At 41.7% G+C, this 27,227-nt stretch overlaps 1 protein-coding gene across 8 annotated transcripts in view; it reads right to left on the bottom strand.

Annotated features, from left to right (window-relative positions):
• Positions 1 to 27,227, bottom strand: part of sorcs2 (sortilin-related VPS10 domain containing receptor 2) — a 218,663-nt gene that overhangs the window by 28,681 nt on the left and 162,755 nt on the right. For all 8 annotated transcript variants that reach the window (XM_057853877.1, XM_057853878.1, XM_057853879.1 and 5 more), the window contains exons 5-20: positions 25,661 to 25,825; positions 25,510 to 25,583; positions 25,355 to 25,419; positions 24,705 to 24,823; positions 20,620 to 20,709; positions 15,945 to 16,124; positions 15,735 to 15,881; positions 15,504 to 15,606; positions 8,876 to 8,952; positions 7,229 to 7,320; positions 6,958 to 7,065; positions 6,628 to 6,748; positions 6,430 to 6,563; positions 6,242 to 6,361; positions 4,119 to 4,290; positions 3,715 to 3,901 (exon numbers count right to left, since the gene is read on the bottom strand). In XM_057853877.1, the coding sequence (XP_057709860.1) occupies positions 3,715 to 3,901; positions 4,119 to 4,290; positions 6,242 to 6,361; positions 6,430 to 6,563; positions 6,628 to 6,748; positions 6,958 to 7,065; positions 7,229 to 7,320; positions 8,876 to 8,952; positions 15,504 to 15,606; positions 15,735 to 15,881; positions 15,945 to 16,124; positions 20,620 to 20,709; positions 24,705 to 24,823; positions 25,355 to 25,419; positions 25,510 to 25,583; positions 25,661 to 25,825 (1,954 nt within the window). The remainder of the gene's footprint in view (positions 1 to 3,714; positions 3,902 to 4,118; positions 4,291 to 6,241; positions 6,362 to 6,429; positions 6,564 to 6,627; positions 6,749 to 6,957; positions 7,066 to 7,228; positions 7,321 to 8,875; positions 8,953 to 15,503; positions 15,607 to 15,734; positions 15,882 to 15,944; positions 16,125 to 20,619; positions 20,710 to 24,704; positions 24,824 to 25,354; positions 25,420 to 25,509; positions 25,584 to 25,660; positions 25,826 to 27,227) is intronic.

Genomic DNA, 27,227 nt, shown 5'->3' with positions numbered 1-27,227 from the left:
CTTGGCATTTCCCCTCCAAAATGTCACTCATGACAGGAGTGCTGTCAGCATTGCTGCAGAAATTGACTGTAGGCATGACACACTTATCCTTGTATTCCTCACCTGGTCGCCGCCACACAAGCTTGAGACCATCGGAACCAAACAAATTAATCTTCGTCTCATCAGACCATAGGACATGGTTCCAGTAGTCCATATGCTTTGTTGACATGTCTTCAGCAAACTGTTTGCGGGTTTTCTTTCTGTACAGTCTTCAGAAGAGGCTTCCTCTTGGGGTGAAAGCCATGCACACCAATTTGATGTAGAGTGCGGCGTATGGTCTGAGCACTAACAGGCTGACCCCCAACCTCTTCAGTCTCTGCAGCAATGCTGACAGCACTCCTGTAATGAGTGTCATGACTTTTTGGAGCGAAAATGACAAGCAGTACTCAATTTGGATATTTAGGGATATAAGTAGTTTCTATGCAGCGCACTCACTTTTGTTGCCAGGAGTTTAGATATTAATGGCTATATTTTGAGTTATTTTGGGGGGAAAATAAATTCTATTATAGAAGCTGCACACAGACTAGTTTTCATTGTGCCAAAGTGTCATTTTGTCAGTGTTGTCCCATGAAAAGATATTGTTAAATATCTGCAGAAATGCGAGGGGTGTACTCACTTTTGTGATACGCTGTACTTCTGTAATTTGAATCATTGTCTTGTTGTAGCATCCATCCTCTTTTTAGTGTCAACTGTCTGACAGACCGCCTCAGGTTTTCCTGCAAAACTTTTGAATTCCTTCTTCCATTAATGATTGCAAGTTGTCCAGGCCCTGAGGCAGCAAAACAGCCCCAAATCATGATGCTCCCTCCAAGAAGCTTCACGGTGGGGATGAGGTGTTGATGTTGGTGAGCTGTTCCATTTTTCCTCCACACATGACGTGTGTTACTCCCCAAAAATAAAACTTTGGTTTCATCAATCCACAAAATATTTTGTCAAAACCTCTGTGGAGTGTCCATGTGCCTTTTTGCGAACATTAAACGCGCAGTGGCTTTCTCCGTGGAGTCCTCCCGTGAACACCATTCTTGGCCATAGTTTTACATATAGTTGATGTGTCCACAGAGATATTGGACTTTGCCAGTGATTTCTGTAAGTCTTTTGCAGACACTCTGGGGTTCTTTTTTACCTCTCTGAGTATTCTGCGCTGACGCTCTTGGCGTCTTGTCGTTAGGTTTTCCTGCAAAACATCCTGATCAACTTTTGAACTCAGTCTTCCATTAATGATTGCAATGTTTGATGTTTGTAATGATTGCAGTTGTCCAGGCCCTGAGGTAGCAAAACAGCCCCAAATCATGATGCTCCCCCCACCATGCTTCACGGTGGGGATGAGGTGTTGATGTTGGTGAGCTGTTCCATTTTTTCCTCCACACATGACGTTGTGCGTTACTCCCAAACATTTAAACTTCGGTTTCATCAGTCCACAAAATATTTTGACAAAACTTCTTCGGAGTGTCCAAGGGTCTTGTCCAAGTCTTTAGCAGACACTCTCTGGTTCTTTTTTACTGCTCTGAGTATTCTGCGCTAAACTCTTGGCGTCATCTTTGGTGTACAGCCACTCCTTGGGAGAGAAGCAACAGTGCCAAACTCTCTCCATTTGTAGACAACTTCTCTGACTGTCGATTGATGAACATCCAGACTTTTAGAGATGGTTTTGTATCCTTTCCCAGCTTTAGACAAATCAACAATCCTTGATCGCAGGTCTTCAGACAGCTCTTTTGACCGAGCCATGATCAACATCAGACAATGCTTCTCATCAAGACATTTCTTACCAGGTGTGTTTTTTATAGTGGGCAGGGCAGCTTTAAACCACTCATCAGTGATTGGGCACACACCTGACTTAATATGTTTGGTAAAAATTGGTTTCAATTGCTCTTTAAAGTGCTTGTGACACGAAAAAGCATGTTTATTTCATAATACACGCGGTATTTTATGCTCCTGAATGATATGGACCGCTTGGATGTGTGTGGAAGCGATCGCTATATTTATTTAGTTTTTTTAATCCCGCGCCAGGAAAATGAGTGACTTCCGGCTTCGGTCTCGCATTGAGGAGGAGGGCGCTGTGACGTGTACGGTAGAAGACGTCCTCTTCACGCTACAGTGTACTGTTGTGTATGAGGACGAAGGATTCAGCTGATTTTGCGGATTAATACTTTTATTTTTTGCATCAAGCCAGCCAAACGGCTGCAGAAAAATCATTCTGTATGCGGGTTAGGCGTATGCGCCTTTTTGGAGTTTCAAAAGGTTCCCATTCACCGTGGATATTTACTGTGGGACCATTGGACTTACAAGGAAGTGAGTAAACATCTTGTTTTGTATTATGTCAAATACGAATACAGTGATTACAAAGTAAACACTATAAAATTCCTTTAAATAAAGGACTACTTACGTTTGATCATTGATAGGCATGTAAAAAGCTATCCTCACGCTCATTAGCAGTTAGCTATTAGCACGTTAGCTACACAACAATTCCAGCCACCCTCCTCCAGGGAACGAACTGTAAATTGCTCTCCGCCGGGCGGTTTGCCGATCCGCAAAGAAACTCGACAACCGGGTCGTCATGTCAAATAATCCAGGCTAGTTATGTGTGATTTTCCACTTTGAAGACTTTGAAACATCCCTCGGTTCGGGTTAGCATGTCGGCTAGCTGTCACTCCTTCTGGTCTGTTTACATTCTCCGAAGCCGGGGAAGGGAAATGACATATGTCCGATTTAGGTGTCATAAAATATCGTTCGGCAGGTGTGACAGTAAAGGTAAAGTTGACTGTTTTGACCATTATGGAGTAATTTTGCCATGTCGTCTTGAATAAATGGATTTTTATTATTTTATATTCCATTTAGCACAAGTTATTTGTCATGACCATGCCATTTATTTAGCAATTGGGGAAAGTACTTGGGTAAAAAGAATATCCTGTAAAAATATTGAAGTAAAGAGACAGAAACAATGACATTTTGCCGCTCTCTTCGTCGCGTTTTCCTCATTGTGAATAGTTCCCCCTCGACGGGCTGACTGGTCCTTCTCAAGCCATTTATATAGCTATTGGGGAAAATACTTGGATAAAAAGAATATCCTGTAAAAATATTGGGAGTAGAGAGACTGAAACAATGACATTTTGCAGCTCTCTTCGTCTCGTTTTCCTCGTTCTGAACAATTCCCCATCAATGGGCTGAATAGTAAAACCAATGAGCCTAGTCTACCGCTGACGTCATCCACCTGTTGGGGACGCTAAAGCCCTATAATTGTAGGCGTGGCTAACCGGCAGATTAAAAGACTAATTTCTCGTCATCTGTGCTTTGCTAAATTGTTGTATATGGTCGAATCGTCTCAAAATATGATTCTAATTCACATAATAATGCCATTTAAGACTTTTTTTCTGGTGTCGTATGCTCTTTAAGTCCCCTTAGGCAGAGGGTTCACTTACTTATTTTTCCTATATCTGTCATTGTTTGCATGCTATCGTCATTAAAATATGAAAACCTATAAATGTTTGGGTGGTTTTAGTTAAAGCAGACACTGTTTTTTCATCTGAGTGATTTTGACAAATATCAGATCAAATTTTATGGTGATTTTATGCAGAAAAGGTTCAGATACTTTTTCATACTACTGTATTTAATATGTGGATGAGCCAATAGAGGTTGCCAGAATAGACCGTTTCTATAAAGGTACACGTTTTTACTGACCTGTGACCTGAATGTACATGCTGGCCTCGTCGTGACCCGCCGTGTTCTCCGCTTGCACGGAAACTTTGTAAACGCCCGCGTTTTCGTAGCGGTGCTGGATGGGCTCATCGGTAACAGTCAGGTTCCGATAAATAGCCCGAAAGCCGTCGCCTAGATCCACCTGGTACTTGGTGCTGCTAGTGTCGCCCTAGGGGAAGTTTAAGGGAGTAAAGCTTTCCACACACGTTTGTTGAGTAGATTACAATTGCTGAGAGACAAAATATAATTAGCTCAACTCATTAGCATTTAAATAAAACACTTAAAAATGAATTGTATGACAAATTTTACAGTGATAAGTGAATGCAATCTTCAAGTGATTTCGCAGGTTGCTTTTTTTTTTTTTATAGAATTTTGGATGTTAGTACCTCCTCCTGATGCACGATGAATGTGATGTCATCACCAGGGGCTACAGCCAGCATTTGCCCTTTGATGCCTACTCGCAGCCCTCTAGGGGGCAGCAGAGGGCAGTTGCTTTGTCTGGAACTCTGCTCCTTGTTCAACCCCCCCTCGCACACATTAGACACCACCTTGCGATACCTGGAGAAAGGGAGCGTGTTGTATATCAGTCCTAAAAGTGATTTTTCTACAGTCCCAAAGAAACGTCTTGTCGCTTATCCATTTTGTAGAAACAATTGCTGATAACCTGACTTTTAACTCATTCACTCCCAGCCATTTTCACCAGAGTAAGGCCCTTCGCTCCCGGCCGTTTTACTGGATTTTGACTGAATTTGCAAGGCCCACAGAAAATTCTGTTCTATTGCTATATAAACATGGAACCCACCAAAAGAAAGATTAGACTCTCTTCTTTCAGCAGAAAAAAAAGTTCATATCTTTTCCATTCTTTAGAAATTAGCATTAGAAAATAGCTGAGCCAGAGCAATTTTCCAATTTCTTCTGAAAAAACAGAAAATTAGCTTTTTGTAAACTCATACATTTCAAACTTTGACTTTAACACAGTTGTTTTTTGCATTAGTTACATCCCAAACATCTGAATAATGTTTTCCTTTTACAAAATATCATAAAGAACAAGTCAAATAGAGCTTTTGATAGCAAAGTAACAATTTATTTACACATGACTATTGAGAGATGACGCTGTTGTTGCCGAGATGACGCCTTGTCGCCACGTCAGCCGTGTAAACTTTTCCCTCATCGTTGTCTATCTCACAAAGATGGATTATTTTTCGAGCCCGCTGCACTGGTGGTCCCAGTCGTTTTGCTCGGTCGTCCAGCGCCTGGTATCCCAGGCGTCCTCTCGGTTGTTTTGTACAGTCGTCCGCCGCCTGTCATCATGCCGCCAGCGCTCCAACCGTGCTGGCCGTTCATTGCTGTCGAATCGGGTTGCGGGTCTTACAAAATGCGCTACTGCCCTCCAGTGGCCAGTTTTATTGCTTTAAAATGGGTTTGGAGCTTTGTTCTTTCTTTCTCAGATAGATCAGAAGCTATTGAGCTTCTTGTCAAAAAAAAAAAAAAAAAAAAAAAAAAAAAAAAACGCTAAAGACGTTTAAATACGTTTTTGGGACAATGAAGCATTTTAAAATAGAACGTATTTATACGTTTTTGGGAGCAAATGAGTTAATTATGCAATTGGTTTCAGAAATGGCTCATATGAAAGCTAAGACCCTCCCAAATGATGTTGAATGTACAAAAATTATAAACAAACATTAAAAATATTTGTTTCACTGAAAAAAAATATTTATCATTTAATGAATACATAAAGGTCAAATTTTGGCATGACAAAAGTTTTGTCACCTACAGAAAGTAGTGTGAAAATTGAACAAAAAATATACTTCAAATACAAAAATATGTTACATAATATAAGCAAATTAAGTAGTGGTGCTGTCAGATCCAAATTTAATATTTTGCATGACTTCCATGAGCTTCTGCAAGGATTCATACATCGAAGAAAGCAGTTTTGCATGCCTCCCAGAGTTCATCAACATTCTTGGGTTTCGTCTTCCATGCTTCCTCTTTCATCCTACCCCAGACATGCTCAATGATGTTCATGTCTGATGACTGGGCTGGCCAGTCCTGGAGGATCTTGATTGAAGTATGCAATGGGGCACCATCCTGCTGCAGAATTTGTCCCTTTTTATGGTTAGGAATGTAAGAGGCAGCTAAGATTTGTTCATATTTTAGACCATTTATGTTGCCTTCCACCCTGCAGATCTCTCGCACACCCCCATACTGGACGTAACCCCAGACCATGATTTTGCCACCACCAAACTTCAGTGTTTTGTGGCAAAAGGTGGATTTTTCAGATGAATCTTCCATTGAATTAAACCACAGTCGCCGCAAATATTGCAGGAGACCGACTGGAGCCCGCATGGATCAGAGATTCACTCAGAAAACAGTGAAGTTTTTCAGGTTATTTGCAATTGTTTCTACAAAATAGATAAGCAACGAGACTTTTGTCAGGGACTGTAATGCTTTGCCAAGAGAGTTGGCGAAAATGCAGATCTACAACTCTCTACAACTGTTTTTCACAGACCCAGTACTGGACTCGAAAGTTTGTCCCGGATGGCAGTTGTCCGGCGGCGAATCGGGATGATGCCAAAAGTCAGCCAAGCATTGTCCGCTTTCTGCTCGGGATCGCTCGAAACCGTAGTCGCTGCATGCGCCAAACAGAATTGATGGTAAGGACATCCTCATAGTTAGAGTACCTCTCTACGGGCTCACCAGTTAAAGTCGCGCTCGGTGCACTGGCAAGCTTTCGTCTCGAGAGCCGAGGTATAGCTCTTCCCTTTGACGCAGAAAGCGGTGTCCTTTCTCCGTCGGAATTGACGCTCTTGGCCCATGATGCATTTTTCACCCTGAGAGGCGGCAATGACAAGTCAAGTTTAAGCCAACGTGAGTGTGTACGTACGAGTGCGGTACCTGCGAGTCTGTCAGCTGCCATGACTCGTAGTCGGCCTCTGTACACTGTCGAGGGAAAGACTGGCGGAAGTCCACTTTGACCAGCTCCCAGTCGGACCTATAGCTGATGTGGCCGAACACACTGTGCACAAACAAGGACACACAGTTGCAGGTTCACTTTTCATCTTTGTATAGTCGTGATAAAGGTTTGGCTAGGAAACCCAAATCGGTTCAAAGGCAACTGTCCTGCCTTGCTCCAACAGTCAGAACAGTTGAAAGGTAAAGTAACATGTCCCTAGAGATAAGTTGCCAAATTTTTGACTCAAGTAAGGAGTCTTGCGACGGACTCACGTCATCACCAAGGTCTCGTCCCCCGGCTCGCTCAGGAGTCCGTCGACAAAGACTGAGGTGCTGGTGAAGTTGTGGACAGTCCATGTGTGTCCCTCGTCGATACTGAACCTGTGTGGGGAGCAGAAAAGCTCAAATATGGACGAGGAATAAAATAAACACACATTTTGCCTTCATCCAAGGTCATTTAATTCTGGCTTGATTTGAATTTTTGCAGCATCGCGCGCCAGATTTAGCTCTCACTTAATTGTCATTGTAAGTCAAAGAGGCTTACTTGAGTATTTTGAGTGGAATGGAAGTGTCTTTGATGGCCACTATCACCCCACCGTGGTCCAGGTACAGGATGTGATGCTCCTCTTCAAAAACCTTCAAAGGAGACACACAGCGAAGTCATTTCTGAAGTCTAAGACAGACAGCGAGAACCAAAAGTGGTATTTGCCATGTGGCAAAATGGATTTTTCCATGTGGCAATTTTTTTTTGACATGTGGCAATTTTTTTTGCCATGTGACATTGTTTTTTGCTATGTGGCAATTTTTTTTTGCCATGTAACATTTTTTTTGCCATGTAGCAAAATGGATTTTGCCATATGGCATTTTTTTCACCATGTAGCATTTTGTTTTGGTATGTGGCATAGCGCATTTTGGTTTGTGTGTGTGTGGCAAAAAAATGCCATATGGCAAAATCTATTTTGCCAAATGGCAAAAAATGCCACATGGCCAAAACTTTTAGACACATGGCAAAAAAATGCCACATAGCAAAATCCATTTTGTCATATGGCAAAAACAATGTCACATGGCAAAAAAAAAAAAAAAAAAAATGCCACGTGGCAATTTTTTTTTTGCCATACGGCAAAAAAAGCCACATGGCAACATTTTTTTGCCATATGGCGAAAAAAAAATGCCACATGGCAAAAAATTTTTGACACATGGCAAAAAAAATGCCACATAGCAAAATCCGTTTTGTCATATGGCAAAAAAATGCCACATGGCAAAATCTATTTTGCCACATGGCATAACAAAATGCCACGTGGCAAACTTTTTTTTTAATCATACGGCAAAAAAAATACCACATGGCAACATTTTTTTTGCCATATGGTGAAAAAAATGCCACATGGCAAAAAAAATGCCACAAGGCAAAAAATTTTTACCACATGGGAAGAAAAAATGCCACATGACAAAAACATTTAGACACATGGCAAAAAAAATGCCATATGGCAAAATCTATTTTGCCACATGGCAAAAAAAAATGCCACATGGCAAAATCTTTTTGCCATATGGCGAAAAAAAAATGCCACATGGGAAAACATTTAGACACATGGCAAAAAAATGCCACGTAGCAAAATCAGTTTTGTCACATGGCAAAGAAATACCACATGGCAAAATCTATTTTGCCACATGGCAAAAAAAATGCCACATGGCAAAATCTTTTTGCCATATGGCGAAAAAAAAATGCCACATGGCAAAACCATTTAGACACATGGCAAAAAAATGCCACATAGCAAAATCCGTTTTGTCACATGGCAAAAAAATGCCACATGGCAAAATCTATTTTGCCACATGGCAAAATCTATTTTGCCACATGGCAAAACAAAACGCCACGCGTCAAATTTTTTTTTTTTCATACGGCAAAAATTTTTTCATACGGCAAAAAAAATGCCGCATGGCAACATTTTTTGCCATATGTTGAAAAAAATGCCACATGGCAACATTTTTTGCCATATGTTGAAAAAATGCCACATAGCAAAATCCATTTTGCCAGATGGCAAAAAAAATGCCACAAGGCAAAAAATTTTTTACCACATGGCAAGAAAAAAAGCCACATGGCAAAAACCACTGTCGGTTCACGGCCCTGCTGGTCTATAAGGCTGAACCAAGCCCAAATCATGCCATGGATTACTGACTAAATATTTTTGCGATGTACCTGTCTCCATGTCTTCCCGCAGTCAGACGTGATGTACATTTCTTCCTTGTACTCCACCAGCTTGGAGCCAAGGTTACCTGAAGAAGAAAAGTGTACAGAAGCATGACCAGTTATCTACTGCAAAACCAAGAAATCAATTGGCTGTTGGTGATGTGGCGAGTGTGCAGGGCACACCCTTCATTCTGATCAAAGTGCATTCATCTTCTCCTGCTTATCAGAAGTCGAGTCGCGCAGACTTCCCTCTCCCCAGCCACTTCATCCAGCTCTTCTTGGATGATCCCAAGGCGTTCCCAGGCCAGCTGGGAGACATAGTCTCCCCGGTGTGTCTTGGGTCGGCCCTGTGGCCTCCTTCCAGGGAGGTGTCGGGTAGGCATTCTAAGCTGCCCGAGCCACTTCATCTAGCTCCTTTTGATGCGGAGGAGCAGCGATTCTACTTCGATCCCTTCCTGGCTGACAGAGCTTCTCACCTTATCTTTAAGAGAGAGTCCAGACACCCTACAGAGTAAAAATTGTATCCGGGATCTTTCTCTTTCGGCCGACCCACAGCTTGTGACCATAGGTACCATAGGAACGTATATCGACCAGTAAATAGAGAGCTTGCCTTCGGCTCAGCTCCCTCTTCACCACAATGGACCGATCGGCCGGTTAATCTCTCTTTCCATTTTTCCCCTCACTCGTGAGCAAGACCACGAGAAACTTCAAATGGACCAAAGTTCTTTTTCCCACATAGTCCACTTCATTTTTTTTTTATGTGTAAGCGGATTTAAACTCTAGTTTGGATCAAAGGAACAAACTCTAATCCACTCATAAATCGCGAGGCTAGGTCCACTTTAAGTGCAGCCTGCTTCGTTTGTGAATGCAAGCGGACCAGGGTGTGCTTATGCTATTTTACATGCAGTGTCACAGTGCTCTAGGTCAGTGGTTCTGGGGATCAAACCCCAGGGGTTCAGTGAGTAAACCTCAGGGTTTTGGTGAGTAAAACGCAGAGCCCTAATTTGTACGCTGACTAAATCTAGGAAATGTAGTGTTTTAGAACAGGTTTTTCACTGGTTTGCCCTAAATTGACAGTCTTTATATATATATATTTACATATTTCATTGTCATCCCTCACCGAAATAGTTAGTAGCATGAAACCCACTAACTGTCCATTAGACGTAATACCAGCTAGGCTTCTGAAGGAAGTCTTTAGTTGCCTTGGATCAAGTCTGCTGTCTCTCATAAACACCTCTCTCAGTTCCGGTTCTGTCCCAGCTGCCTTCAAACAGGCTGTAGTCAGACCCCTTCTTAAAAAACCCCATCTCGACTCCTCTGTGCTGTCCAACTTTAGACCTGTCTCCCACTTGTCTTTCCTTTCCAAAGTTTTAGAAAAAGTTGTTTTTATTCATTTGCAAACCTTCTTAGAGACAAATTCCACCCTTGACAAGTTCCAATCAGGTTTTAGGTCCAGACACAGCACTGAGTCAGCATTGTTAAAAGTACATAACGACATTGCTCTTTCTGTGGATAATGGAAACCCGGCTATTCTTGTTTTACTGGACCTCACAGCAGCATTCGATACAGTTGACCATTCAGTCCTTGTATCTCGTTTAGAACATTTCATAGGTATCCGTGGTAACGCTTTAAAATGGTTTAAATCCTATTTACAACATAGAACATTCTCGGTAATGATTGGGGAATTTTCCTCCACACAAACTTCTCTGTCTTGCGGGGTACCGCAAGGCTCTATTTTAGGGCCTGTTCTTTTTGCGCTTTATCTCCTACCTTTAGGATCAATTATAAAAAAACATGATATCGCTTTTCATTTTTATGCTGATGACCTGCAGCTTTATCTGCCCCTGAGACCTAACAAAAAAACTGCTCTTGCTAAATTGATGGGGTGCATATCTGATGTGAAGCAGTGGCTTGCACAAAACTTTTTACACCTTAACGAGAGCAAAACTGAATTTATTACTTTTGGCACACCTTCCATGATGAAAGCCCTTGAGCCCAACTCTGGCGCTCCGGCTGACATTTTTAAGACACACGTTAAAAATCTCAGAGTGATATTCGATAGCAGGCTTAACTTTGAAAAACAGATTAGTTCCGTTGTAAGAGCAAGTTTTTTCCAGCTTCGTCTCTTAGCCAAAGTGAAGCCTTTTCTTAGTCGCCACGACCTTGAAAAAGCAATTCACGCTTTTATAAGTTCAAGGCTGGACTACTGCAATGCACTTTATGTTGGCCTACCCAAGTCCTCGATCTCTCGGCTGCAACTTGTTCAAAATGCTGCTGCTCGATTTTTAACAGGTACACCTAGACGTGAGCATATTACCCCCGTGCTATCATCACTCCACTGGCTTCCAGTCCATTTTAGAATTGATTTCAAACTTTTACTGTTTGTTTTTAATTCTATTAATGGCCAGGCTCCATCTTATCTATCGGAAATTTTAACTTTTCGTAACTCTGGCAGGACTCTTCGCTCGACCGGCCAGCTTCTTTTAGATGTTCCAAGGTCAAAACTTAAACAGTGGGGAGACCGATCCTTTGCGGTTGCTGCCCCCAGGCTGTGGAACAGCCTTCCCCCCGAAATCCGCACCACCACGGATGTAGGTCTTTTTAAGTCTCGGCTAAAAACACACCTTTTTAGACTCGCCTTTTACAAAGATTAGGATAGCCTGGTTTTATTAGCTTAAGGGCTTTTTTAATGTTTCTTTTCGATTTTATCGGTTTTATTGTTTTACTTGCTGGAATTTTATTGCGATGCGCTCTTTGTTTTATTTTATTTTGTAAAATGTCATTGTATAATATTTTCCTGCCTTTTATTTATCTTGAGCCATGTTTTGTTGTAAAGCACTTTGGGGGCCTTTCGGGTTTTGTAAAGGGCTATATAAATAAATTTGATTGATTGATTGATTGATTCCATTTCTTTCAACTGCAAGCCCTCAAGCTAATGGGAGGAGAGATCAGTTTGCTTGGTGGAAGGTTGACTTGCACTATGTATGAGGAAGTACATCAGACCTACAGGCAGCGTGAACTGCGTAGATAATTCTTTACGTCATGAAAATAGTATGATAACGTAGTGATGGAGAAAATATTATGTGACCCGAAGTGAATTAGCACATTATGCCTTGTGATGAATTCAATCCGGGTCAAAGGGCGGAATGATGGGGGAAAATATTACATTATGCCTTTGTGATGTATGATTGCTTCTGTGACCTAAATTGTAACGACGTCTATTGTTTTTTTAGGGAATCTCACAAGATTACTTGTTTTGCACCATAGTCCCATAGTTCGGAGGGAAGCTCACGAGATAACTTGTTTTGATTGTTTCTTACACGCCTGGGTGCCATAGTTAGGAGGGAATCTCACGAGACCTGGGAACCACGCAAAGAAAGCCCCTTTTTCCAGGAGCTGAACCAAAAGTAGCTTTGTCATTGGACGGGGCTGCGCCGCCTGGGAGCGGGGGTTGGCCGTCTCCTTCCCTTGTGTGGCGCGTTCCTACAAAAACCGGGCATTTCCGGGCGACCAGTGAAGTCCGCCAGCGGGTCACGTACGGATCGCCCGGCTTTGTTCCTTCGCCGCCTTACCGGAGCGTTGGCTCCCGCTCATTTGTCACGGTAAGCGATTTTCATTGCTAAGGGACACTTGGTTGTGCTGTAACGTAGCGCGGGGATTCTGGGATTGACAAACTCAAATCTAGCGTTATCGTTACCCTTGTTATGCTTGTTTTTGATGCTTGTTGCTTGCTCTTGTGGGATTGTAACCAATAAATCTCATTTATTCTGCATTTTCTAATTAATAAACATTGTCTATTTTGCAAAAGTGTGCCTGTTACTGATTCACCACGAACCTGGAAATTTCGGAAAACACGTAGACATGAAAACAGAATTAACAGTGTGAAATGAAATGAGTTTCATTTCATTTGCCAATGAGAAAATCTATAGCAAAAGGCAAAATTATTTGTCGTAAATTTGAAATCTGGAAGAAATTTGAACAGGAATTCACTTGGATGTTAACTTTTTGAATTCGTAAAAAAATGGCTTTATTATGAAATTATTATGATTTATATGAAATACCTTTTCATACATCGTACATCATCTGCAAAAAACAGAGATGCTATACTGAGACCACCAAACCGCACCCCCTAAACGCCTCAGCTTTGCCTAGATATTCTGTCCGTAAAAGTTATGTACAGAACTGCTGACCAATGTTCCCTTGAAGCTGTGCAGTGCTTGCAATTTCATTCTTTTAATAAGACATGTAACTTGCTATGATCCAAGGTTTTGAACAGGTGTGTGGCCACAGAGTACACATCTGATGTTGCTCACAGTGGGCCTCAGTGTGCTCAGCGTGTAGTGTATACTAGTGATGCACGATAATACATTTTTCAACCGATACCGATAATTTCCTCCTCGTTCCAACTGATAACCGATAATGTCAAGCCGATAATTCTATTAAAAAAATTCTGTGAAATTTTAAAGTATACACAGGGGAAAACATTACTGTGCAAAACTATAATTTATTACTCTTTTTTTTAACATCAAATGTGAACAAGTAGTCAATTCCAACATCTAAATAAAGACAGATTGTCTGACATTGTGCAATGGTAAACTTTGGAAACAATTAGTTACAGAGTAAATACCTAAGTTGCACAAAAATGCCTTTAAAAGTAAGCCATTCCAAACAAAAAACATTACAACACTGCAAAAACACACCTCCTTTAAACTAGTTAAATTCCCTTGTTTTCAGTGTAAATCTATTGGAAATAAGTGAAATTATCTGCCAGCGCTTCAAGAATATTTCACTCAGATTTCTTGAAGAAAAATACCGAGCTGAAAATAATCTTAACAGCCTTATTTTAAACAATAATTATTATACTTAATCCTAAAAAAACATGTCAGAAATGTTCTTAATTTAAGAATTTTTCATGATTTAGGTGAAAAATTACCTTTTTTTTTTTTTTTAGATGTATGGTCTTAATAAGAACAAATGGCAATATTTACTTCAAGGGTCTGTTGCCAAAGGGCTTACACTAACAAGAGATTCACATGATTCCTGGGTTCTAGATCACAGAGTTGATTTGTGTACACTCTACCCCTCCCAATGGCGTACCGCAAGCAACGCCTCACTTCCGCTCATTAATATTCATGACATTAGCTACTGTTGCTAAGTAGGGACAAGCCACCGTTTGTCCCTAATAGGAAATGAATGGAACTCGTGTACGAAGGAGATGTTTACAGAGCTAAACCGACAAATTCTCTCCGAAAATGATGTGCCTGGCGCCAAATTGACTGGCAAAGATGTGGAAGAACATAAAAATGTTCAGTTAAAGAGATGGCTTTAGTGTCGAAAGCTGAAAAAGACGAAAAAAACGAGCCGACCTAAGCATAGCTTTAGCTTTTTTATCGACGCGACTGACAATGACATTCTGTTTCAACAAGCTATCCTTTACCATCAGCCCTGTCTTTCTTATATATCCTCTGGTTGTCCTACGTCTCTTAACGTTCTTGGGGGTAATTTAGTTAGCTTTGTGTAGCGATCGCAAATGCTACTCAGTGACAGCCAACGAACACTTTTAATTTTTTCATTGATAACAGATCTTAATTCTATAATGTATTTACATTTCCCCCTTACTAAAGTTGTTGTTTTTAGTATATAACAGAAACGGTAACAGTGGCAATCAGATACCATTGTAATTCGTTTTCAGGTCATTCATTGTCAGACAGAAGCAGTACGGCACGTTACGCAAAAAAAAAAAAAAAAGTTAAAAATATAGAAAAATGGCTTACGTCTTTGTCCTCTGAAAGACCATGCCAACCCAACATAATGTTTACTGCATATGAAATGTGAATGGATTTACCGAGCTGGTGTTATAAGTCCGCGTAAATTGATTCGGTCTTCACATTTTTTCCTCCCGAGTTTTTGGTTTCCGGAAACGTCGTATCTATGCGAGGGCGGGTCTATAATGTCCCACTTCGGCTTTACTTCCGCTTTACGATGCGACGTCACCGTCTAAAAATAGCCTGCGTGTGGTACGCCATTGAGACTTCCCCACCCCCCTCCCCTTCTTTCCCTGGTCAACGGGGGGTCCCGGTGCCAGGTTTCGCGATGGGGCAGTGCAGGGTCGGTCGCCAACGGGCTTACACTCACCAGGGATTCACACGATTACTGGGTTCTAGATCACAGAGATGATTTGTGTACACTCTACTCCTTTCTATCACTTAGCTTATAGACTCCCCCACCGTATTCACCCTCTTTCTCTGGTCAACAGGCCCACCACATGGTGTCAACCGGAAATACATCTAGCTAACGATAGCACCAACATATTCAGTTAGTGTAGGCGTTCAATGTATTTCTTGTTGTTTCGTTTCTTTCTTGTGTCTTATTTTATTCTGTTCCCCCATAACCCCTTCCTGTTTGCCGCTTTGTTATAATAGTATAATTTGCAGAAGTGGACAAAACTGCTTCGGTTGCGCACATTTGGAGGCTAAATCAAGTATATAATTATCGGATTGCATTATCGGTTGAATTAAAAAAAAAAAATCTGGATTATCTGTGTGTCGTCATAATTGCCATTATCAGCCGATGATTATCGGTAACCGATATTTTCGTGCATCTTTAGTGTATACCGAGTAAAATTTGGCAAACTCACCAGCTCCCATAATAAGACCCGGAGCAGAGTCTTTTGTGTGGACAGTACCGGACACGTAGGGGTTGTCTGCCCAACGCAGGTGCAAATGGAGATGGCATTCCGGCTATGGAGAAGATGTCATTAGTAGCCAGAAACAACGATGAACAGCATAGGAAAAAATTTGACTTAAGAGTGAATAGCGTAAATTGGCGCTATAACAATAATAAAGACATTTTTCATATGTGCTTTTACCGCTTTGCAGGTGATGCTTTTGCCGTTCAGATCAGTGGCGGGCGGGGTCAAAGGCTGCCAATCGCGTCCTTTGTTGTAGGTGATGAGGGTTCTCACCTTGCCGTCCAGCCGCTGATTGGCCAGGAAGACTCCTTTGATCCCTCGGACCTGCGTTTAAAAAACGAACGTAAGCATTTCAGACATTCTGGATCCTTTCCCTTGCCGTCTCACCTCCAGGATGTCAATAAGTACCGACTCCTCCGGTTGCTTGGTGCTTCGGACGTTTTCCAAGACGATGGAGTAGTACACCCCGCGTGGGTCCGACTGGTAAAGGTTGTAAGTATCCGTCTGATACCATTCCTGCAAAGCCAGGAAAACCTGCTGCTCGTCTGTGCTCACTATGTGAACATCCTGGAGAAAAAAACATCGGAGCAGGAGATGAAATAGCAATTGGAAATTGATTTATTTGCTCGGTTCGCGAAGCTAGAATAACAAACGCGTGTGCGTTTTGTCGTGAAAGTGACGAACTGTCAAGATCAGATATTGTCTCAAAGTTGTTTATTCTCTCCCTCGCTTGAAATGCATCTCCTTGAGCGTTGCGTTTAATCAGAACAGTTGAATAGGTGTCGCTTTTAAAGGGAAAAAAAAAAAGGAGCTGAAAGGGTTGCTACCAAAATTTTCCACTAGAATAGTGTCTATGTTAGCTCAATTCGTCCATGGCACTGAAACCAGAGCTTTAGTGGGCATTTACAAGTCACTTCTCAGTCGTTTCAGGGCTTTTACAGGTTACTTCCAGTTGATTTGGAGTCACTTTGGGAACATTCTTGAGTCACTTCCTTTTCAGGAACCCAAATTCAACAGGAAGTGACGAATAAATGACCCAAAAAGAAAAGGAAGTGACCGAAAAATCAACAGCAAATGAAGTGAAATGTCCCCAAATGAACTCACAGCCTGGCATTGGCTGCCTCTGCCGGCCATAGACGTCCAATCTGTTTGAAGCGACAGGGATGGCAGCGGGTTCACAGGTCATTTCCTGTTTTGTAGTCCAGAATCAACAGGAAGCGAGCAATAAATGTCCCAAAATCAACCGCAAATGACCTGAAAAAAATTGCCATTGACCTTCATGGACGTCCAATCGGCTTGAAGTGTGAGGGATGGCGGCGTGTTCCTGGGTCACCTCCTGTTCTGTAGCCAAAAATCAACAGGAAGTGACCGCTAAATGCCCCAAAATCAACTGGAAGTGACTGAAAATCAACCGCAAATGGCCTGAAATGCCCCCCAAATTGCCGTTGGCATCCACTGACATCCAATCGGTTTGAAGTGGGAGGGATAACAGCAGGTTCCCAGGTCACTTCCTGTTCTGTAGCCCAAAAGCAACAGGAAGTGACCCGTAAATGCCCCAAAATCAACAGGGAGTAACTTTAAATCAATTTGGGGGGCATTTCAGGTCGTTTGTGGTTGATCTTTACTCACCTCCAGTTGATTTTGGGGCATTTATGGGTCACTTCCTGTTGATTTTGGGCTACGGAACAGATGGTGACCCGGGAACCCGCCGCCATCCCTCCCACTTAAAACCGATTGGACGTCTACGGAGGGTCAATGGCAATTTTGGGGGCATTTCAGGTCGTTTGCGGTTGATTTTTCAGTCACTTCCTATTTATTTCGGGGCATTTATGGGTCACTTCCTGTTGATTTTGGGCTACAGAACAGGAGGTAACACAAGAACTCGCTGCCATTCCTCCCACTTCAAACCGATTGGACGCCTATGGATGCCAATGGCAATTTGGGTGGAATTTCAGGCCATTTGCGGTTGATTTTCAGTCACTTCCTATTGATTTTGGGCATTTCTGGGTCACTTCCTGTTGATTTTGGGCTACAGAACAGGAAGTCACCCGGGAACCCGCTTTTATCCCTCCCACTTCAAACCGATTGGATGCCTATGGAGGGTCAATGGCAATTTGGGGGGCATTTCAGGCCGTTTGTGGTTGATTTTCAGTCACTGTCAGTTGATTTCGGGGCATTTAGCGGTCACTTCCTGTTGATTTTTGGCTACAGAACAGGAGGTGACCCAGGAACACGCCGCCATCCCGCCCACTTCAAATCGATTGGATGCTTATGGATGCCAATCACAATTTTGGGGGCGATTTCAGGCCATTTGCGGTTGATTTTCAGTCACTTCCTGTTGAGGGCATTTCTGGGTCACTTCCTGTTGATTTTGGGCTACAGAACAGGAGGTGACCCAGGAACCTGGTGCCATCCCTCCCACTTCGAACCAATTGGACGTCTATGGAGGTCAATGGCAATTTTGAGGGCATTTCAGGTCATTTGCGGTTGATTTTGAGTCACTGCCAGTTGATATTGGGGCATTTCGCGGTCACTTCCATGTTGATTTTTGGGCTACAGAAAAGGAAGTGACCCTAATCTACCGCCATCCTTCCCACTTCAAACGGATTAGACTTCTATGGAAGGTCAATGGCAATTTGGGGGGGCATTTCAGGTCGTTATGTCGGAAGTACAATGCTACTCTATTAGCGAACGAGACTAGCAGCAGCCTGACGTAAACAGAGCTTTTCTGGTGAAATTTCTTGTGAATAAATGCTTAAATCCGCGAATTCTTCATAGATATGGACGTAAAACAGTCTCGATTCTTGGTTAAAAGCAAAAAAAACGTGCAGTTGGTGTTTATTTTACGTAAATATGTCGAAGTACAATGCTACTCTATTAGCGAACGAGACTAGCAGCCGCCTGATGGAAACAGAGCTTTTCTGGCGAAAATTCTTGTGAATAAATGCTTAAATCCTCGAATTCTTCATAGATATGGACGTAAAACAGTCTCGATTCTCGGTTAAAAGCTAAGAAACCGTGCAGTTAGCGTTTATTTTACGTAAATATGTCGAAGTACAATGCTACTCTGTTAGCGACTGAGGCTAGTGGCTGCCTGACGTAGAGCTTTTCTGGTGAAAATTCTTGTAAATAAATGCTTAAATCCACAAATTCTTGATAGATATGGACGTTAAACAGTCTTGATTCTTAGTTAAAAGCAAAGAAACTGTGCAGTTAGTGTTTATTTTACGTAAATATGTCGAAGTACAATGCTACTCTGTTAGCGACTGAAGCTAGCGGCCGCCTGACGTAGAGCTTTTCTGGTGAAAATTCTTGTAAATAAATGCTTAAAGCCACAAATTCTTGATAGATATGGACGTAAAACAGTCTCGATTCTTGGTTAAAAGCAAAAAAAAAAAACGTGCAGTTAGCGTTTATTTTACGTAAATATGTCGAAGTACAATGCTACTCTATTAGTTAATGAGACTAGCGGTCGCCTGACGTAAACAGAGCTTTTCTGGTAAAAATTCTTGTGAATCAATGCTTAAATCCTCCAATTCTCCATAGATATGGACGTAAAACAGTCTGGATTCTTTGTTAAAACCAAGGAAACCGTGCAGTTAGCGTTTATTTTACGCAAATATGTCGAAGTACAATGCTACTCTATTAGCGACTGAAGCTAGCGGCCGCCTGACGTAGAGCTTTTCTGGTTAAAATTCTTGTGAATAAATGCTTAAATCCCCGAATTCTTCATAGATATGGACGTAAAACAGTCTTGATTCTTAGTTAAAAGCAAAGAAACCGTGCAGTTAGCGTTTATTTTACGTAAATATGTCGAAATACAATGCTACTCTATTAGCGAAGGAGACTAGCGGCCGCCTGATGTAAACAGAGCATTTCTGGCGAAAATTCTTGTGAATAAATGCTTAAATCCCCAAATTCTTCATAGATATGGACATAAAACAGTCTCGATTCTTGGTTAAAAGCAAATAAACTGTGCAGTTAGCGTTTATTTACGTAAATATGTCGAAGTACAATGCTACTCTGTTAGCGACTGAGGCTAGTGGCTGCCTGACGTAAACAGAGCTTTTCTGGTGAAAATTCTTGTGAATAAATGCTTAAATCCGCGAATTCTTCATAGATATGGACGTAAAACAGTCTCGATTCTTGGTTAAAAGCAAAAAAAAACGTGCAGTTGGCGTTTATTTTACGTAAATATGTCGAAGTACAATGCTACTCTATTAGCGAATGAGACTAGCAACCGCCTGATGTCAACAGAGCTTTTCTGGCAAAAATTTTTGTGAATAAATTCTTCATAGATATGGACGTAAAACAGTCTCGATTCTTGGTTAAAAGCAAAAAAAAAAAAACGTGCAGTTAGCGTTTATTTTGCGTAAACATGGCGAACTATGATGCCAATGCAGTAGCGGCTGATTTCTCCCATTGATTTTATTCACAACGTTTAAAAATGCATACATGGTACGAAAAATATAATTACCTTGTATCCTCGAACAAATCACTCCTGAGACAATCCTTCCTGTTGTTATGCGGTACAGCTTTCGTACTTTTTAAAAAAATCCAAGCTTGGGCTCGCCTCGTGTTCTGTGTTCAACTATTACTCAATAAAGCGGACTTTGGTACAGCTCCCTACGGGAAGGTGTGACGCAAAGCATGACGATGTGTCAGGTCAATAGATTTTTTGAAGTCTATGCTATTAAACTATTCCTTTCAGTTTAGCGTCTTCAAAATCCACACAAAAGCCGGGGAATTCTGTACACAACACCAAGGCGCGGCACGTGTCTGCGCGGCACCCTCCGATCAATGTGATCAATACGGCAAACGCGGCCGGCGTGGCAGCTGCCCAGTGAAGAGGTAAGATCGAATTAAATCTTGTGAAAGTCAGTGCCTTCGCTCCCAACTGAACTCGGAACTCATAAAACTGGCCAAAGCTCAGAAAATCCAATGCGTGGCGACAGCCTTTGTGATGAAAGCTGCAGTTGTCTGCCAATATTCAGCATTTAAAAAGGCGAAAAATACACTCAGCGGGGGAATTCTCAAACTTTCAACAGTCCATTTCCATTACCTTTGGCAATGCATACTTGGGAAACTTCATCTGTACAAACTCGTTGCGTCGATACGACACGTAGTGCTTGGTGCGATTCCCTGTAGTCACCTGGAAAACAAAACATGAATGAGATAGATGCATTGAGCTCTCGTTGGATTCAAATAGGATTGGATTGGATCTTTTGCATGGCTGTAAATCCATCATAGACATGTTGCAGTCTGTGATACCTCCATAAAGTACCTCCCATCAGACGCAAATTTATCTAAAAAAAGAGATGTCAATGGTTTGTGCTACATTTGTGCTGTAAAAAGTTCCGTAGTGGCGATATAGGTAGTCCCCAGGCTACAAACAAGTTCCGTAGAATTTCCGCGTAGGAGGATACACTGCCATCTGGTGGCAATGTTAAGTCTGGCTGGACTGTTGCATTGTATGACTCAGGAGCAGACTCGGACATCTGTCATGGATAAAGGATAGTTGCACTCTGGTTTGGCCCACATAAGGCTCTAAGTTCCCAGCACCACTGGAGTGTGGAGCGTCCCCTGCTGAGTTACTCGAAAATTACACACCACGCTTCCACAAATATCAAATGTGACAGAAAATGCTGTGCTGCGGTGCTGGGTAATGGCTGCCAGCCAAGAACCTGGCAGCCACAGTAATAGGGTGGTAGGTGGGTGCCACACTTTTTCCCTATGGCATGACTCCTGGGGCGTGGCCTCCCCTCTGCCTGGGCTGCTGGCCGTGGGAGTGGGGGGAGGTCGAGTCTTGTGTCGATCTTGCGTCGCCCCGTTGTGGTTCCTCGGCGTTCTCCTGCCTCCGCCTTCCCCTCTCTTCCCTGACTGTGTATCCGTCCTGTGCTCCATCGGGGTCGCTGGCTGGGCGCCGGTGTATCAGCTGGGTGTTGCCTGCACCGGTGGGGGACCCTGCCCTGCCCTGGGCTTGGTGGGCCGGTGGGGGTCCCGTGGCGTGCCATGCCGGTTGGGGGGCTATGGTTCGTGGGCCGGGTGGGCGGACGGGGGTGGGCATGGGGTTGGTGGTGCGTCCCCTCTTGCCATCACTGAAGGCCGGTTGATGGGTCCGCGGATCCCTGGATCCCGGTTGGGCGATGGCTCCCATGCTGTGCTGCGGAAGGAGGGATGGGCTGCGCTGAACTCCCCCCCCGCCCGCCCTCCCTCCCTCTCTGGGCTGGTTGGGTGGGGGCCGTTGCCCTGGGTTGGCGCCCGCGTGCCTGGTTGGTCTCGCGTGGGGCGGCGTAGGGTTGGTCGCCAACGTGCTTACACTCACAAGGGATTCATACGATTACTGGGTTCTAGATTACAGAGCTGCTTTGTGTACACTCAGAGCCGGCCCAGCCTATACGCAGACTATGCACCTGTTTAGGGCCCCTGACCACTAGGGGGCCCCCAATTTAGCAATTGTTTAATTTATATTCTGTTTACTACAGTTTGCTTTATTTGAATTTTGTGAGTTTTGATACTTGATTACAAGCTTAAAAAAAATAAAAGTTCTTCATTAACTTTTCTTTCCTTTTTTAGAAAAAAGTTTAGCGCTATCTACTGTAAGTACTGACAATCATTTGGGGTGAGAAGTTTGAAGTATGCAGTGCAACAAAATCTGATTAATATGCAAAATATGGACGTATGGGATGGATTGCATGTATGGGTTTCACAATACACTGTGACGAAATGGTGGGCAAAAAAGATGAGCCCCTTTGCATTATTTTGCATAGGGCCCCAAAATGGCCTGGGCCGGCCCTGTGTACACTCTACCCCTTTCTATCATTTGGTTTATAAATTCCCGCACCCCCGTCCCCCTCTTTCCCTGGTCAACAGTCCCCCCACATAGTGTCAACCGGAAATACATCTAGCTGACAATAGCACCAGCATATTAGTACTTAGTCTAGACGTTCAATGTATTTTTTATTGTAGTTTGTGTTTTTCTTTCTTCTCTTGTGTTTTTTTCTGTTCCCCATAACCCCTTCCTGTTGTCTGCTTTGTCATAATAAACGAGGTATGTTGAATGATCGCAATGGGAGTATGTCAGACTCTCAATGTGAAACATTAAAACTGTTCAGACAATCCGGGCACTTAGACTTCCATTCTCCGTGTCAAACAGCTGAACAGGACAGGTTTAAATAAAATAAAAAAATAAAAAAATGGCAATGCAAGGATCAAAGGACTGGATTGTTAGGACAGAAAAATACTGTGCTCATAGAAATCAGTACAAGTAATCGCTGTGTTCGCCGCCATTTTTAACATAAAGTTGAAATTTCTCTTAAGTCCAATAGCCCCACAGTTGTTTTGGCCGATGTCGGGGTGAACGGGAACTTTCTGAAACCCAAAAAGGCTCACACGCCTCTCCCTGGTGCAGCAACAAAAGCCTGCAGCCGTTTGGCTGGCGTGATGCGAAAAATAAACAAATTAATCAGTAAAATCAGCTGAATCCGCAGTCCATCTGCATGCTATACAGCAATGCTGTATTGTGAGATGCTGACCCAGGTGACGTCACATTCGCATTCGTCCTTAACCCGAGACTGGAGCCGGAAGTAACTCGTTTTCATGACGCTGGATTAAAAAATGTAGAAAAACAATCGCTTCCACACACACCCATAAAACACCGCGTGAAATATGAAATAAACATGCTTTTTAGTGTCATACGCACTTTAAAGTAAAGATGCACGATAATATCGGTTACCGATAATTATCGGCCGATAATGGCAATTATGACGACACACAGATAATCCAGATTTTTAAAAAATTCAACCAATAATGCAATTCAATAATTATATACTTGATTTAGCCTCCAAATGTGCGCAAACGAAGCAATTATGTCCACTTCTGCAAATTATACTATTATGACAAAGCAGCGAATAGGAAGGGGGTTATGGGAGAACAAAAGAAAAGAAAGACAAGAAAGAAACGAAAAACAAACAATAACAAGAAATACATTGAACGCCTACACTAACTATGAATATGTTGGTGCTAGATGTATTTCCGGTTGACACCATGTGGGGGGCGTGTTGACCAGGGAAAGAAGGAGAGGAGGGTGGGGAAGTCTCAATTGGGAGGGGTAGAGTGGACACAAATCAACTCTGTGATCTAGAACCCAGTAATCGTGTGAATCCCTTGTGAGTGTAAGCCCTTTGGCAACCGACCCTTGAAGTAAATATTGCCATTTGTTCTCATTAACCCCATCTAAAAAAAATTGGTCATTTTTCACCTAAATCATGAAAAAATTGCTTTCAAATGTTTTGAACCATAACTATTCTTGAATTAAGAACATTTCTGACATGTTTATTTTAGGATTAAGTATAATAATTTACTGTTTAAAATAAGGCTGTTAAGATTATTTTCAGCTCGCTATTTTTCTTCAAGAAATCTGAGTGAAATATTCTTGAAGCGCTGGCAGATAATTTCACTTATTTCCAATAGATTTACACTGAAAAAAAGGGAATTTAACTAGTTTGAAGGTGTGTTTTTGCAGGGTTGTAATGTTTTTTGTTAGGAATGGCTTACTTTTAAAGGCATTTTTGTGCAACTTAGGTATTTACTCTGTAAGTAATTGTTGCCATAGGTTTACCATTACACAATGTCAGAAAGTCTGTCTTTATTTAGATGTTGGAATTGACTACTTGTTCACATTTGATGTCGAAAAAAAGAGCAATAAATTATAGTTTTGCACAGTAATGTTTTCCCTTGCGTATACTTTAGAATTTTACATAAATCTTTTAATAGAATTATCGGCTTGACATTATCGGTTATCAATTGGAACGAGGAGGAAATTATCGGTTGAAAAATGTATTATCGTGCATCACTACTTTAAAGGTCTGTGCTTGATCATCCCCCACTAAATGTAACTCGTAGCGTTAGCATGGCGAAAATGAAAAGGGCCGCCAAAAAAACAACACTGGTTCCAAGCAAATGTAAAGAGCAAGATATATATTTTTGCATCTGATGGGAGGGGCAACTTCACGGCGGTGACTGCGATTACATTGTCTTACACACATAAACACAATAAATACATAAAAACAGCTTGATAGAATATGTACTGCAGATGATTCAATCCATAGCAGATTTTTTTTTTTTGGGGAGTGTTTTGTGCTTCACCTTGACAAAAACGTAGTCGCCCTGCACCGACAGAGAATTGTGGTCGATTTTACCCAAGAACTGAGCAGTCACCAGTTTATCAGAGCAGTTCTGGATTAGGCAGGTGACATACAGGTAGCCTGAAATCACACATAAAAAATGAATTTAGAATCAAAGAAGAGTTATATCACAACTTCTACATGTATTGAGGTATTTTATTTTTCATATAAATTGGTTTTCTCAAGCACGTATCCATAATGTGAGTGCCTTTTCTACCTCTGTGTATGTTTAGGTTCAAGAATATAGCGCTCTTCAATCTTTATTTATCCAGATGGAATGGAGTGCTGCTGTCTCAGGTTTATTTACAGAGATTACGGATTAGGATACACAAAGCAGATGAGGATTGGTGTGGCTGAAAAATCGAAAACATACACACCCACTTCTACCGCACGACCTCCGACGCACGCAATTGGCTGCGCTACCCTCGGGAGGAGAGTTAAGCACTAACCGGTCCATCTGCCAGTCACTTGATATTGCTCGTACAATAGCTTTATTCCTGATTGACGCTTTGAGCGCACAATAAGGTCGAGCGCGGCTTGAATGTCGGAAGTCAAGGGTGAACTGCACACTTGGTTTTTTGGTGATTTAAAAGCACTGTCTTAAGTTAGTACCTCCACTTGTGTCCTGCATCTCCATGTGCACCAAATCGGGGTCTGCATCCACATCCGGCACGAACCTGAAATACAAAAAATGTGTGTCAAATGAAGTGGAATTGCATCCTCACGATGTATGAATGGTACAACTTCTGAAAAACGATTGAACTGACCAGAATACTCTGTCCTTGGTCACTCGCTCCTGAAGCAACGTCCACTTCCGGCCCAAATCTGTGGATGCAAAGAGCTAGAGGCGCGAGAGAAAGCGGCTGGTTTAAAACGCAGACATTTTACACGGATTACGCGGGTTCTGCAGTCCCTCACCCGTCCGTCCTTGCAGTAGGCCAGGAGCTTGTCCTCCTCCTTGGGGTGGAAGATGAGCGTGTCGGGGGTGAAGAAGACGGTCTGCCGCTGGAAGGAGGTGCCCTCGTCGGTGCTGATGAACAGCATTTGGTCCCGTTCGTTAACGGAGGAGCCCACAAGGACCACCTGTCCAGTGGAGAAACAAATGTGAACAGGGGCCGGGTGCGATGAGCATAAATGGTGACAACCAGAGTTTATCGTCTGACATGGGGGAGGCACATACATATACATACAGTATATGCATAGAGTATATGCATACATATGTGCATACATATACATAGAGTACATGCATATACTGTATATACATAGAGTACATGCATATATATATATGCATACATATACATACAGTACATACATACATATGTGCATACATATACTCCATACATATGTGCATACATATACTAGTATTACATAGATTATAAGCATACATACAGTATATGCATACACATGTGCATACATATATGTACATACAGTACATGCATACATATAGATACAGTACATGCATACATATGTGCATACATATACTAGTATTACATAGATTATAAGCATACACATACATATGTGCATACATATATTACATACATATGTGCATACATATAATAGATACAGTATATGCATACACATGTGCATACATATACTTCATACATATGTGTATACAAATACTAGTATTACATAGATTATAAGCATATACTGTATATACGTATGTGCATACATATATTACATAGATTATAAGCATACATACAGTACATGCATACATATACATACAGTACATGCATACATATGTGCATACATATACATACAGTACATGCATACATATACTACATACATACGTGCATACATACATTACATACAGTATACGCATACATACAGTATGTGCATACATATAATACATAGATTAGGTGCATACATATACATATGTGCATACATATACATACAGTACATGCATACATGTGCATACATATAGTACATACATATGTGCATACATATGTTACATACAGTATACGCAAACGTATGTGCATTCATAAATTACATAGATTGTATGCATACATATACATATGTGCTTACATATATGTATATGCATAAATATACATATTACATATATACATAAATATATACATACAGTACATGCATATATATACATACAGTACATGCATACATATATGCATTCATATACTATGTACATATGTGCATACATATATTACATACAGTACATGCATACATATCATACATATGTGCATGCATATATTACAATATGTGCATACACATGTGCATACATATATATACATACAGTACATGCATACATATACTGTATATGCATACATCCATTACATATATACAGTATATGCCTACTTATATTACATACATATACTAGTATATACAGTATAACATATATAAAAAAAAAAACTAAACTAAACAATACATATAGGTCTATACTGATTTCCACACACATATATACACACACACGCACATATACTGTACATATACAGTGGGGCAAATAAGTATTTAGTCAACCACTAATTGTGCAAGT

This window comes from Corythoichthys intestinalis, chromosome 13 (assembly GCF_030265065.1).
Source record: "Corythoichthys intestinalis isolate RoL2023-P3 chromosome 13, ASM3026506v1, whole genome shotgun sequence".
In the NCBI taxonomy this organism is placed as follows: Eukaryota; Metazoa; Chordata; class Actinopteri; order Syngnathiformes; family Syngnathidae; genus Corythoichthys; species Corythoichthys intestinalis.
The sequence above is the reverse complement of the archived record's forward strand: the minus strand, read 5'-3'. Positions and strand labels throughout refer to the sequence as shown.